This window comes from Poecilia reticulata, chromosome 4 (genome assembly GCF_904066995.2).
Source record: "Poecilia reticulata chromosome 4, P_reticulata-male-v2, whole genome shotgun sequence".
NCBI classification, from domain to species: Eukaryota; Metazoa; Chordata; class Actinopteri; order Cyprinodontiformes; family Poeciliidae; genus Poecilia; species Poecilia reticulata.
In genome coordinates this window covers 5149428-5161993 of record NC_088833.1, presented here as the reverse complement: position 1 = coordinate 5161993, position 12566 = coordinate 5149428, and the positions used below count along the sequence as shown (strand labels likewise).

The following is a 12566-nucleotide window of genomic DNA, read 5'->3' as shown; positions in this document are numbered from 1 at the left end:
CATAGGCAAAAGCAAAGCCATCGGCTTATTTAAGCATAAGAAAACAACAGTGTTTTATCAAAAGTATTCATGCCCCATGAACTTTATCACATTTCTTTCACATTTTAGGGATTTTACACACCAGATCACGGATCTGCCATCTGTGGCTTAGGAGGCTCTTTGGACATTCCTCACTGGTTCTTAATAGTTTTGGCTAAAAATGATAAAGAGGCAACTAATGTGTTTAAAGATAAATATAAAATTTGCAGGTTTTATGGGTTTTTTATAAAATAACTGCAGTGAATTCCCACAACAGAATGAAACTAAAAGTACAAGATATATATTGCTGCCTATTTTTCTTGTCATGAAACTGGAAACTTTACATAATTTTCCACAAATAAACATCCTAAATTATAAAATGTATCCATCCTCCTTTTGTAAATCTTTTACATGTTTTTAGTTAAAATAAATTCTAATTGGTGGTTCTTTAAAATTTATTTTTAAAAATCCTATAATAGATGCTTATAATTTATCAAAAATTATAAGGAGTATTTTTAATTCCCTTAATTTTTTGTGTATGAAAAGCATAAAACAAGGGGGAAAAATCTATAAAGTGAACAAACAGCATCGTGCACACATGGGAATATTCAAAGCAGGGTTAGCTTATAACCAACACGGAGTGCTGTTCAACCCATCACACAAAAATGAACCAACAAGACATGGAAGCTGTCAGCATTGATGGGAAATGGATGGAGCCAAATACAGTTGAAACACAGAAGACAGCTGGATAGAGGCTGAAAAAACGTGAGACCACGGTTGACCCACACCTCCTGGCAGGACAACAGGACAGCTCAGTCAAAGTCCAGACCTAAATCTAACTACTAATTTAGAGCAAGATTTAAAAATTGCAATGCAAAATGTTCTCCATCAAATCTGACTGAGCTTGGAAAGAAGAAAACATTTTAGAAACTATTCTTCTTCTTCTTACACTTAACATGCAACACTGAGTAGATCTGTGACATAAAATCCCAGTAAAAAAAAAATCACTATAGTTTGTGTTTAAAAAAGCCCAAAATGTGAAAGGATTTAAGTGGTACTTTCCATAAAATTCCCATTTAACATGTTCTTTCTCTATAGAAAAAATGAATCCATTGATCTTCAGGTTTGTTTCATAAGTATGCTGGTCTCATGACCTTTACTGTCATGAGACCAGCATTAATATCCAAAACAAGCAGTCCGAATTCATTAAAGCTGCATTCATAAGCGCGCCCTCTCCTCACAGACATAATATCACCCAACTGCAGATGCTGGGGTGCCAAAAGTCCTTTAAAACAGAAGCTAATTGCTGCAAGAGAGGGTGACGCAAGCCATAATTACCAAGCGAGCCCTCTGTTATTAAGCATTGCTGAAGGCCACTCCTCATTCCAGCAGCTAATTACTACGGGTGATCAAACAGCCAGGAGTCTTAATGAGTTGGAGCTGGAAAATAAATGTAATTAGGTTATGTACTTTTTCACAGATTCTTCTGTTCTTGTGTACACTTTGGCAGAGACACACCAAAGGAGTATTTTACGCAATAAAAATGATGTGTTTGACCTGTAGGGGAGTTCTGACTCTGAAAGCAGGGATGGAGAAGAGCTGTCACACAGGACAGGAGAACGCCAAGAGTGTACTGTATGATCTAGTGTGTATGTTTTTGGACTTATAGAATTAGAGAAACAACGTGTATGTGTGTGTGTGTGTGTGTGAGTGTGAGCTTCACTTCAGTGTAGCATGAACAAACAACTGACTTGCAGATGGTTGTGAATTTTTGGGATAGTTCTCGAGCCGGGATGTGCTGAGATTTAGTACTCTCTTGGTGTAACCCACCAATCTGTCTCTGTCAGGCTGTAAGCTGTCTCTTGTCTGGACGCCCAACATCCTGTGAATTTCCATTTAGAAGCCTTTCATGCAGTAATGAGCTCAAGCTGTGTAATAGGAGGACAAAACCTTTGTAATTAAAGCTGGAGAGCAAATGCCAGAGGCATTCCTTGCAAATTAGCAGAGAATATGAATCAATGCAGAGGGATTAAAGGGACAATGCTTTTTTATATGGTTGCAGTAAGAGGGTGCCATCAAGGTATAAAGTTATGAAGAAGTTCAATCTGTCAACTTTTGTCAAGACCGGCGTTGTAGAATAAGCAGCTGCCTACTTTAAGAGCCTTCTGAGCTGGTTCACTGGAGCCGATGATGATAAGCCCTGGTCCTCCCATGCTGCAGAAGCTCTTCAGGTGCAGCCCCTCCAGCACAGGCACAGTGGAAACAGCATAGTCCTGTGAAACACAATCCAATTACAGGAGCTAAATAAAATAATTCCCAAGAGCACAGGATACACACAGGATGGAAATGATTTCAGTCATCTCTGCACATTCCAGGGTCAAACATTGGGCCAGTGATATGAAATCACTTTTCAGAAGTGTGCCCTTCCACCTGCTGACCAACATTTTCACCAAAAATTTAATCCTGGTAAAATTACCCCGACAGTTGAGAACATTTGACAAAGGCATTTTACAAAAAATAAATTATCGCAATAGTGTTTAAAAATGTACAATTCAAGCTTTGAAAGAAATCAAGGTGAAGACCATCTCATTCCTCTATAATAATAAAAATAATAACAGTGTTTAAGGCTCTCGAGAGGGCACATTTAAAATAAAGTAACACCATTTAGGGGTGGAAACAGCAGAAGTGTCTAAGAGGTGATGTCACTGAGCCTCAGGCTCACGGGGAGATTACACAGGACTTGTAAGAACCTGATTCAAGCCACTTTCTCTGGCTGCAGGGAGTCTGCTTGCCAAATGCTGTTATTACTATTGTTACAAAAACAAAAGTTACATAAAATTGTATTTTCACAGAGGAAACTGAAAACAATGTATTTCCATCTGTCTAGCGTGTTTGAAGGTAAAAACTACTCAAGTCTTTAAGTAAAGAATTACGGCGGTAAACTGTCTTTTTTTGTGAAAGAAAACATCAGAACAGGTGGGAATGGAACACATGAATTACAATGAATAGTACTGTTTACATTTGTTTTATAATTATAAAGGGTGCCAGCAGTGGGATCTGTGATTACAGTATAAACAACTATTTCTTAAGATTCCACATTGAGCACATGTACTTAAATTTGGATTTAGATATTTTATTTTCTGTCTAAAATTATGCCGCTGTGGTTCTTCTTTTTTTTTTCACATCTTTAATCAGTGGATACAAAACTGGCAGAAGAACATCTTTAACCAAACAGCAGTAACATAAATAGTTCCCTGACTTAGACTAGTGGATGAACAGAATGCTGAGTTCAATACTGTGAAAAGAGAGAAAATGCTCAATCTAAACAGAAACTTGAATTAGCACCCTGCTGTGCAGCGCTTCTAATAAATTTTTACAAGATAATGTTAAATAGAAACTTTTTTGGGATTACAATCTTTCAAAATCTTTCACAGAATGTATTCAAATCAACAACTTTGAATATATCCTGTATATAACAGAATTATTTCAGAGGTACGATTTTAGGACCTACAGATTCATGTTTATCTTAAGCCTTCAGCCGTTGATCTTGGACGGATAGGCTCAAACGCCAGTTAAAAAGTGACAAGCGCTTATAAAATTTACTGCATAGCCTGTGAAAACATTATATTTCCAACATCAACTTTATTTTAGCAGCAACATTCTGACAAACTATAATGGAAATGTACTTTTGAATGTTGAAAGTACACTTCTGGAATATTTTAAACCTTTGCTGAATGCAGGATTTGGCCGGACAAAATGTTTTAAAAATATCTGAAGATATAATATTTTTTTGTTCTACGAATTAGTAGATTTTACACAAACTTATACAAACATTATGTTTTCCTGTTAGACTCCCTTGTGAAATGTTCCTGTGGTGTCATGTAAATTCCTGTGTAACCACATTGTAGCACATTGTTAGTTCAAATTAAGCACAATGCTTCCATTTGTTGCTAAAACCAAACTGCAGTATAGCACTTTGTACTCCGTCATGCCAAAAAAAGCCATGTATGATATACGCCTGAACTATTTTTCTTGAATGTGCCTATAGGTTCAAGTGGGAACCAATGGAAATTACAGGATGTTCTTTCTCCATTCCTTATCCACAAACAGGAAGTGTCTGTGTGAAATTAGAAATGGAAGCCATTCTTCTACTCTTATCAAGATAAATGTGATAAAGAAGCAGGAACTGTTCCTTTTCATCTGGACTGATACTTTAATACTTTTAACTAAAAGATTTTATTTACTACTTAAAAGAAAATCAGACGGTTCCTTATTAGATACCCCAAAATAAGAAATCAACACTTTTACAACACGGAAATAGAAGAAAATATAATTTAACCTCTGCACTACTTCCCAAACAAATTGATTCCATCAGCAACACCATTATCCCAACATCTGTAAGAACCTTAAAGCAAAGAGCCCTCACATCTGCATGCAGTTGTGTAGCACTAAACAAACCTGGAAACAGAATGATCCTTCATTTGATAATTAAAGGAAAAACCAACAGTGATAGGATGGAGCAATCAGATAAAAAGTGGAAAAAACAATAATTGATGGCTAAGTAATTTTTCCTTTTGTTATTTGCCAGGAACGCATCATTTAGCCCCATCTTATCAAAGATAACAGAAAACACAGAGGAATCCGTAATGAGGTTCTCAAATCAGATACAGATGGGACAAGGGGAGAATAAAGCAGTTCAAGTTACCGTAATGTGCTGAACTCTTGACATTATGACCCAGCTCTGAATCTGCCTGTCAGCGTGCTTCTCGGCTTTGCTACACCTTCTCGGAGAGAGGCCAAATGCGATGAACAAAAGATCGCAGCGGAAAGTGTCTCTAATTTATACCGGCAGCAAAGGAGATAGATTAGATCAGTCACTCTGACTCTTTTTGAAGGCGGCGTGCCTTTAATCCTGCTTGAAATAAATCTTGCTGTTGCAGAAATACTTGGCGTATTTTCATAACTGCTAGATGCAGGTTTTGGTGAGCGTGGTATAATGATCAAGCCAAAATGAACTGAGATTATTCTGTGCAAGCACTCATTGAAAAGACTGAGGCCAAACTTCTACAAAATAGGGAAAAAAATCACGCCGATAGGTGTTGCTCCTTTACTTGCCACAAACTGATGTTTGACCCATCAAATCAGACTCTACAACCCACAGAAAGTGAATGGATCCACTTTCTGTGCAATAACATATTTTAGATGTCTTGAAGTTACTAAGATGCTCAAGTATGCCATGCATTGAAAAAGAGAATAAATGTTTTACTCGTTTTATATGTCGATCCACGCCATCATTAAGTTATGTAGATAACTCCAAGAGGTTATTAGCTTAAATACTTAGAAACATGGCCTGTTTATATGGGGCTTCACAGTGGTGCAGCTGTTAGCAATGTTGCCTTGCAGCAAGAAGCTACAGGTTCAGATTCCAGCAGCCTGGGGTCTTTCTGTATGGAGTTTGCAGGTTCTTCTTGTGCCTGCCTGGGTTCTCTCAGGCTACTCTGGCTTCCCCCCACAGTCAGAAACAGAAACACGACTGCTGGTGGGTAAATTTGTCCCTCTAAATTGTCCACATCCTGTCCAGAGTGAGCCTTACCTCTCAGCCTATCCCTGCCTACAATTGCTTGTGTTATGCAATATCACATGCAATTGTGATATTGCAATATCACAAAAATGTGATAATCTAAGCATAATTTTGACACAGGTTGCACTTGCTTATGAAGAGATTATTTGAACCCAAATTATAGATTCAAATTACAAATATGAGTCATCAGCGCCTAGTGAGAAACATCTGCTCAAGTGGCACACGTAAACAGTTTAGCAACACATCTGCCAAGAGTAAACAAGATGATTTATAATAATGACATAAGAGGAAATTGTCCATAAGGTAATTGATGCAAGGTTTACTCCTTCACATCAGCTTTTTAAATCTTTTTTATTGTCTGCTTTATTAATCACCGTGGAAATAACTGGCAAAAAGTTTGCATCAAATGTTGATTAAAAATGCTTTGAAGCCTTTAATGCTCCATCCAAAGCATTAAAAGCTACTTACCACAGGAACACTTTATACAGATGTGTCAATCAATAACATCAGTTTCAGTGATGAGCAACAACAACAACAACAAAATGTGTTAGACGTTGCACAATGCTACCCGACTGAAAACAGACTTTCCTTATGGAACTGCTTTCCATTTCTTGTTTCATAAAGTTTTAATAGTTTTAATTTACATTTTTATTTATAGAATCTTAGAGAAGAAAAAAGGCTTTTCTTAACAGTTTTATTAAGCTAAAAACACTTAAGTTAATAAGGCACATATTTGTATTGTATGCAATTGTTGCACACAAAGTGATATGCTTCAAGACTGACTGGTTCTTTTATATGAATAAACATTACAGTTGATGACTGCTGCAAGCTTTAGCATTTATGTCACACATTGTGATGTAAAATGGAAGCGTTCAGCCTGCAGCCCAGGTTCCTTGAAATAGCAGCCTCGGCGTTTTTGATGATAAATGTATGGTGTATCAGCTGTAATACAGCTCTCTACGGGGGATCCTTCCTGCCCAAAGCCATCACTGTCTATGCAGAGTTACATATCAAATAGTTAGAATGAATACAAAATTAGATTTCTGGATTTAATATAGCATATTTAAATTACTTACATATTCTACTTTTTTACATTCACCAATCAAGTTAAAGGATTCAAGTTTCACTCTGAAACTTCACTTTTCCCTTCAGGACTTTAAAACATCAATTTACAAGAGAGCCGGGGATGTAATGTAACGGAGCTCCTCACTTACATTGTTCAGTTTATTTAAATACATCTGGCTCCTAAGGGGCCAACAACGAAGTTGGTTCAGACACATGGTTTCTCCTGGTGCTTCAGTTTATTTCCACAGTGTAAAGCACATGCACTTAAAGGTAAATGATGACTTTAGGTTGCCCCAGGATGCGAGTGTGTACATGGCTTTGTGCCCCTGAACATGAAGAAGAAGGTATGCTAAATGTTTTAACAAATAAACAACCTAAACTCACCTTAAATGCATCAGCTAGGATCTCCGCTCCTCTCTGATTTGTCCGTTTAGAAAGACCAACAAAGAATTCTCGACCTGGATGAAAAAAATTAAAAAACATCTCAAAATTAGAATTTTGCCAAGTCAGCAGAAATAGTCAACAAATCAGGCAGTTTTATCACTTCAATTTTCACTACATTCAGTATGAAAGGTGTAGACATAGTGGGAAATGTATTATAAAAAAAAAAATACTTGAATTTCTCGGCAAGAATGCAGCCGCACACTGAGCTCAGGGACGGGTTCCTTATGTTGCTGCTGAGCCTTTACAATATGAGCCATTAGTCTGGGCCCTGCCAGCAGGAAATGTTTCTTACCCTACCATGTGAAACCGATTTCAGCTGAAAAGAAAGACACCACAGAGCCAATGTCTAGAAACTCAATTAGGTGTACTGTACTTTTTCCATCTGGCTCATGCAGTGAAGACGCCACTGACCCACATTTTACATTGCCACGGAGTGTAACACAATGTTCTGAGTGTAATGTAGACCACCATGTTTCTGATTTGACTGTGTTCATCGGTTTTGTCGGCTGCTGCTCAACACATTTAACAGCTGTGGTGATCAGCAGGATGGTACACAACAGTTTTACTACAGGTGAAACTCCGGTGTGTGACCAGGGCCACCAGGTCATGGAGGTCACACACAGGAATGTTTTGCTAGAGAATCCAAAAACACAGAGACATGCTCAAAGGCACTGACTCGTCTGCTCACATATGGAATATAGGAACTCTTTTATTTCATCCACCTCTGCAATTTCCCGTTTACTTGCCACTTATACCTTTACTTTATTCCCTTGAGATCAAAGTGGTGTGTATTTTCTCTGCAGGTGTCTTGCTGAAAAATGTAGCTAAAGGCATACGCTTTAAATAAAGTGAAATATATTTGCTTACAACATGAAAAGCAATGGTCATCTGAGTTATTATGTACTAAAGTGAACATGAATAAAGTCCAAATGACCTTTTCTTAAAACTAACAGTTAGGTGCACTATACACGATATGTGTACGTCAAATGGTGTATCCTACAGGAAAGTATTAATTCATCATACAGTCCTAAAATATTTCAAGCAATAACAGCTGAACAAGTCACTTTTAAAACACTTTTTCATAGACCTTTTTTTTTCACCATAATCTTCCCTAAATCAAAGGGATAGGATGTGTTTTACTGGATCAAGTTTCTATTTACAGTAATTAGATTACCACATACCTTGATGACGTATGAGTCAACCATAATTAGACAAAGTAAAGCACAGAAGAAAAGCCTCAGATGAAAATCCATGAGTAGTCAGATTACAGCTGAAACCTACCTGTAAACAGAACGTCTCCTCCATCCAGCGTTGCATTCTCATCCGTCATTTCCACCATGTTCAAATTTAGATCCCTTAGAGCCTCTTTCATCACTTCAGTCTGAAACAAAGCGAAGATTTAAAGAAAATGATACACTGTTAATAAAACAAAACTGAAATTCTGAGGGTACTGTGAACTCCTCCAGGTATCAGATCACGGTCTTATAATCGAGCCACTTTCAAATGATTAGTATTGAAGTGATGTTATTTTATGATAGCCACACCCCCAGTGAGCCCTCTGTTGCCAGATATTAAACATGTACTTTTGTTTGCATGAACAATTAGCATATGTGCATATGGCAACTGTGCTAAAGAGCTCATATATTTATTTTATTTAACATATCCGAAGCAGAAGCTTAAGTTTTTCCCACCATTTACAATGACACAGCGAAGGACAGACTGATTTGGATATTTGGACTGGAGCACTATATAAATGCTGCCCTGCTTTAACACATCACCAACATCACAGGTGAGTCAGGTAAGTGGGACTCGGACCCACTGCTCATGTAGATCACGTTTCACTGATGTCAGGCTTTATCTTTTTTCACTGCCCTTTAAAGTTGCTGAATTTCTGACTTGACAAATCAAGTTTCAATGAATTCCTAGCCTGATGACTCAGACTGGAACTGAGGACAATATTTCCAAATTGGGAAATCGCTACCTCAAGATGTTGCGATGATAAGACTCAGTTTTTAAAAGATACATTTTTCACATGATTAAACAATTGTACAGGTTCAACTGTTCAACATATTTAAGAAAGGATAGTTGCTGAGATTGGTAACTAAACACTTTCTATCCTGCAGGTTGCCATGACATAATTTAAATGAGCCGGGTCATGATGTCATTTCGTAGGAAGCACGTTAAAAGTTTTACGAGGCAGTGACCAGAGAAAATAGGTATGCTAACAGATCATCGCAAACTCAAGAAATGCCTCTTCCTCTCCTCCTGTTTCAGAACCACCTGCATTTCATAAATTTACAAGGAGAAAGTTCAGGCATACCACCGGCTTAACATTAAGATGCATTTTAATGTGAATCACCTGAAGTAAGATTAGAGGAAATCCACATTTTGTCTCCGTATCATCTCTACTAAACACAAAAAGCTGCCAATAAGTCTGCTCTCCTGTCGGACCGCCATGAGAGATTTTACTGTCCTGCTTTTTGGGGTTCCTCTGGGAGTACTTTCCATGTTACCGTGAGCATCAGTGTTTCCACAAGCCCTATCTCACTATGACCTCAGCCCATTGCTCAGAGTGATTTTGGGTAACATTGCTTCTGCTTCTCCTCAGCCACGAAACACCGAACCATGAGGTCATCCAGGTACACTGCTTGTGCTCCTAGATAATGCAGCGGGGGTCAGAGACCACTCTCTCCCCTTTGAATCCACAGATTTAATTTCCTATGCAGGCAGAGTTTTGTGCAAAATATACCAGAATCAGAATCAGCTTTTTTGGTATAGAAACAAGAAATGTGGCTTTTGCTTACTTTGCTCCCAGTGTGCATGTTGTTTTTAAACAAGTATATCAATTTGGTGGGTAATAAAAATAAAAAAAATGTATGTTGCCGATTCCCAGCAGAATAGGTGTGAACTCCAGTTAGTGCTCATCAGAGACACAAGAATCTCTCTGTAGCAGTTTGTTTTTGCAAATAGTCCCGACCTGAAGGTAAAAGTCTAAACAGTTTGTGTCCAGGATGTGTGGGGTCTGTAGAGATGTTAGCTGCCATTTTCTCAACCCTAAACTTTCTACCTGAAGGTCATACCTGATGACCGAATAGCAGCAGCGTAGCAGATGTTCCTTACACTAGTTGCATGGTTTATAGGGACCACAAGTGATCAACAGCGTTGTTGAGATGTACTGAGGTGTAACTAACCATAGATTATTTGTTATTGCTCCACTTACTCATAAAGAACGCAGCATGCTTCTCTGCTTTGAACCGTGTTCACAAATCCATTGGTGGTTTCTTAAATGTTCAAAAAGTCACAGCATGCAGCAAAATAACTACAGGTGGAAACAAATCCAACTGTTTTTCATTTCTATTTCTGAACTGCCAAATCACCTTTGGTTTTATTTAGTAGGAATCAATCAATTGTTTTCTGCAAAATGAAAAACACATAATGAAAAGGAGAATTAAGAGGAAGCCAGGTGGGTAAGATGCTTGATTTTCTTTCAACTAGCACATTTTTGTCTCTGTGTGTCATTTCAGTGGCTGTTGCACATTTTTCCTGTGCAATCGGTGATTCATCGAACTTTATCAGCTTCATCTAAATGAGTCCATCAAACATTTCATTAGTAAAAATATTTGAGCGAGTCTCTCCTCCACCAAGGTCACATACGCTGGGTCTATTCTAGTGGGATGGATATTTTTTGAATACTTTTTTTCTTATCTCATTGGTCTTGTTGAATAACTCTTATTTGGAATTTTGTAAAATAAATGAGACTCCCTTCAAGTATTTCCTGTGACATGACTGAAAATAATGTGACCCAACGTGTGATAACGCTGCCTCACCACTAAACTGCATGGTATCTCCTAAATGTGCTGACACATTGGCAAATAAACTTTATGTTCAAATTCAAAAGAAAAGTAAGAATGAGCGAGACAAAAGGTTTCATCTACTTCCAGCTGTAATTAAATACAGACTTACTTGAAAGGGGGAAAAAAAACAAGTTACATGCAAAAATCCTTAAGATGTCATTTGTCCAACCATCCACATTCCCACAATACTTTGCTCATTTGGAGGCTCGTAAGCAAACAGCAATAGCATGTAAATAAAAATTGGTTATTACTACTGCAACATTTTTACCTGTCTGACCAATACTGATACAAACGATGATTCCGATACATTGTATGTCCGAAGTTAGAACAGGTTGTCTCCTAAAAACCAATATGTAGCTACTGAACCTTTAACTAGATCAATTTTTATTTCCAGAGTAGTATTTATAGCATTTTGTTAGTTCTCAGATTGAGAATTTAAGTTTTAGTTTTACTGGATAATAAGATTTTGCTTCCTGTAAGAGCAGTAGCTGCTTGGTAAGAATTGAAAGACATTCAAATATTTCTAACATTGCTGAAAATCCCAGATGCAACACTTATCTCATTTTAATCTAGATAAGTGTAGTGGCAGTTAAAATCACGAGAAACCTAAAGGGTTAAAAGGATTAAATCATGTCTGATGTATTCATTGGAAAAAAGGATGCAAGAAGCATCCAAAATGGATTCACCTGTTCAGACATAAGATCTGTACAGACAGTACGGTTGGTGGCAATATGACTCGCATAACAATATAACACATGCTGCTTATGGTGTTTTGGGGGCTGCAGTCAACACATAGTTATTATATACACAACTGAATAACTGAGGTAGGACTGAGACATGAGATGCAAACAAGACTAAAATAAAATCATTTCCAACTTTCACACCTGTAAAATCTAGGACCAATTATGTTTTGTATTGACATAATTGAACATAATTATTTTCAAGATGCTACCATAAAACACACAAAAAATCCAATGTTTTATGTGCAAATTTCACCGCATATTAAACATTGTTGACATGTCATTTAAAATATGTATATACATTAGTATACTTAAAATGAGATCATATGCGTGTGTGTATATATATATAATGTACTATTGTACTATTACAGCATGTACCAGTATAACCTAAGCTCACATCTCTGCCCTATAGTGTTAAAGTCAAAGCCAAGCTCCTGTCAGAAGACACCAGCAGGTGTGCTCATGCTGACAGCAATTTATTTTTTCAAATGTAACTCTATTCTCATTTTGGTTTAAAGAAAAAGAAAGATTGATGGGTTTTGTCAAAGGTCTCTGAAAGAATGGTTTAAAACATTCCCCACAGACACACTGCCAATTAAAGTACATTAGGCTTAAAATTTATGCATTTCTCCACTGACTTCTGAGCCTCACATGCTTGGCAAAAATTCACAAGTGCAAAAAAATAGTGAGGATCTACAGAGTTGTGCAAAAGAATTTTTCCCTTCAGTCATTTCTTTGGCTTGTCTCTTTTCATCATGTTTTAATTGCTAAAAATCAGCACATGTGCTTTTCTTATCTTGTTTCAACCAAAAACACTTAAATCATAGAGAATCCTAAAAAGATTAAAAGTACATCTGTCCATGT

The 12566-nt window shown here is 37.3% G+C and overlaps 1 protein-coding gene across 3 annotated transcripts in view; it reads right to left on the bottom strand.

Annotated features, from left to right (window-relative positions):
* LOC103463073 (N(G),N(G)-dimethylarginine dimethylaminohydrolase 1) overlaps positions 1–12566 on the bottom strand; it is a 118669-nt gene that overhangs the window by 11535 nt on the left and 94568 nt on the right. For all 3 annotated transcript variants that reach the window (XM_081606049.1, XM_081606050.1, XM_081606051.1), the window contains 3 exons: positions 8390–8489; positions 7049–7122; positions 2172–2291 (listed from right to left, as the gene is read on the bottom strand). In XM_081606049.1, coding sequence (XP_081462175.1) covers positions 2172–2291; positions 7049–7122; positions 8390–8489 — 294 coding nt within the window. The remainder of the gene's footprint in view (positions 1–2171; positions 2292–7048; positions 7123–8389; positions 8490–12566) is intronic.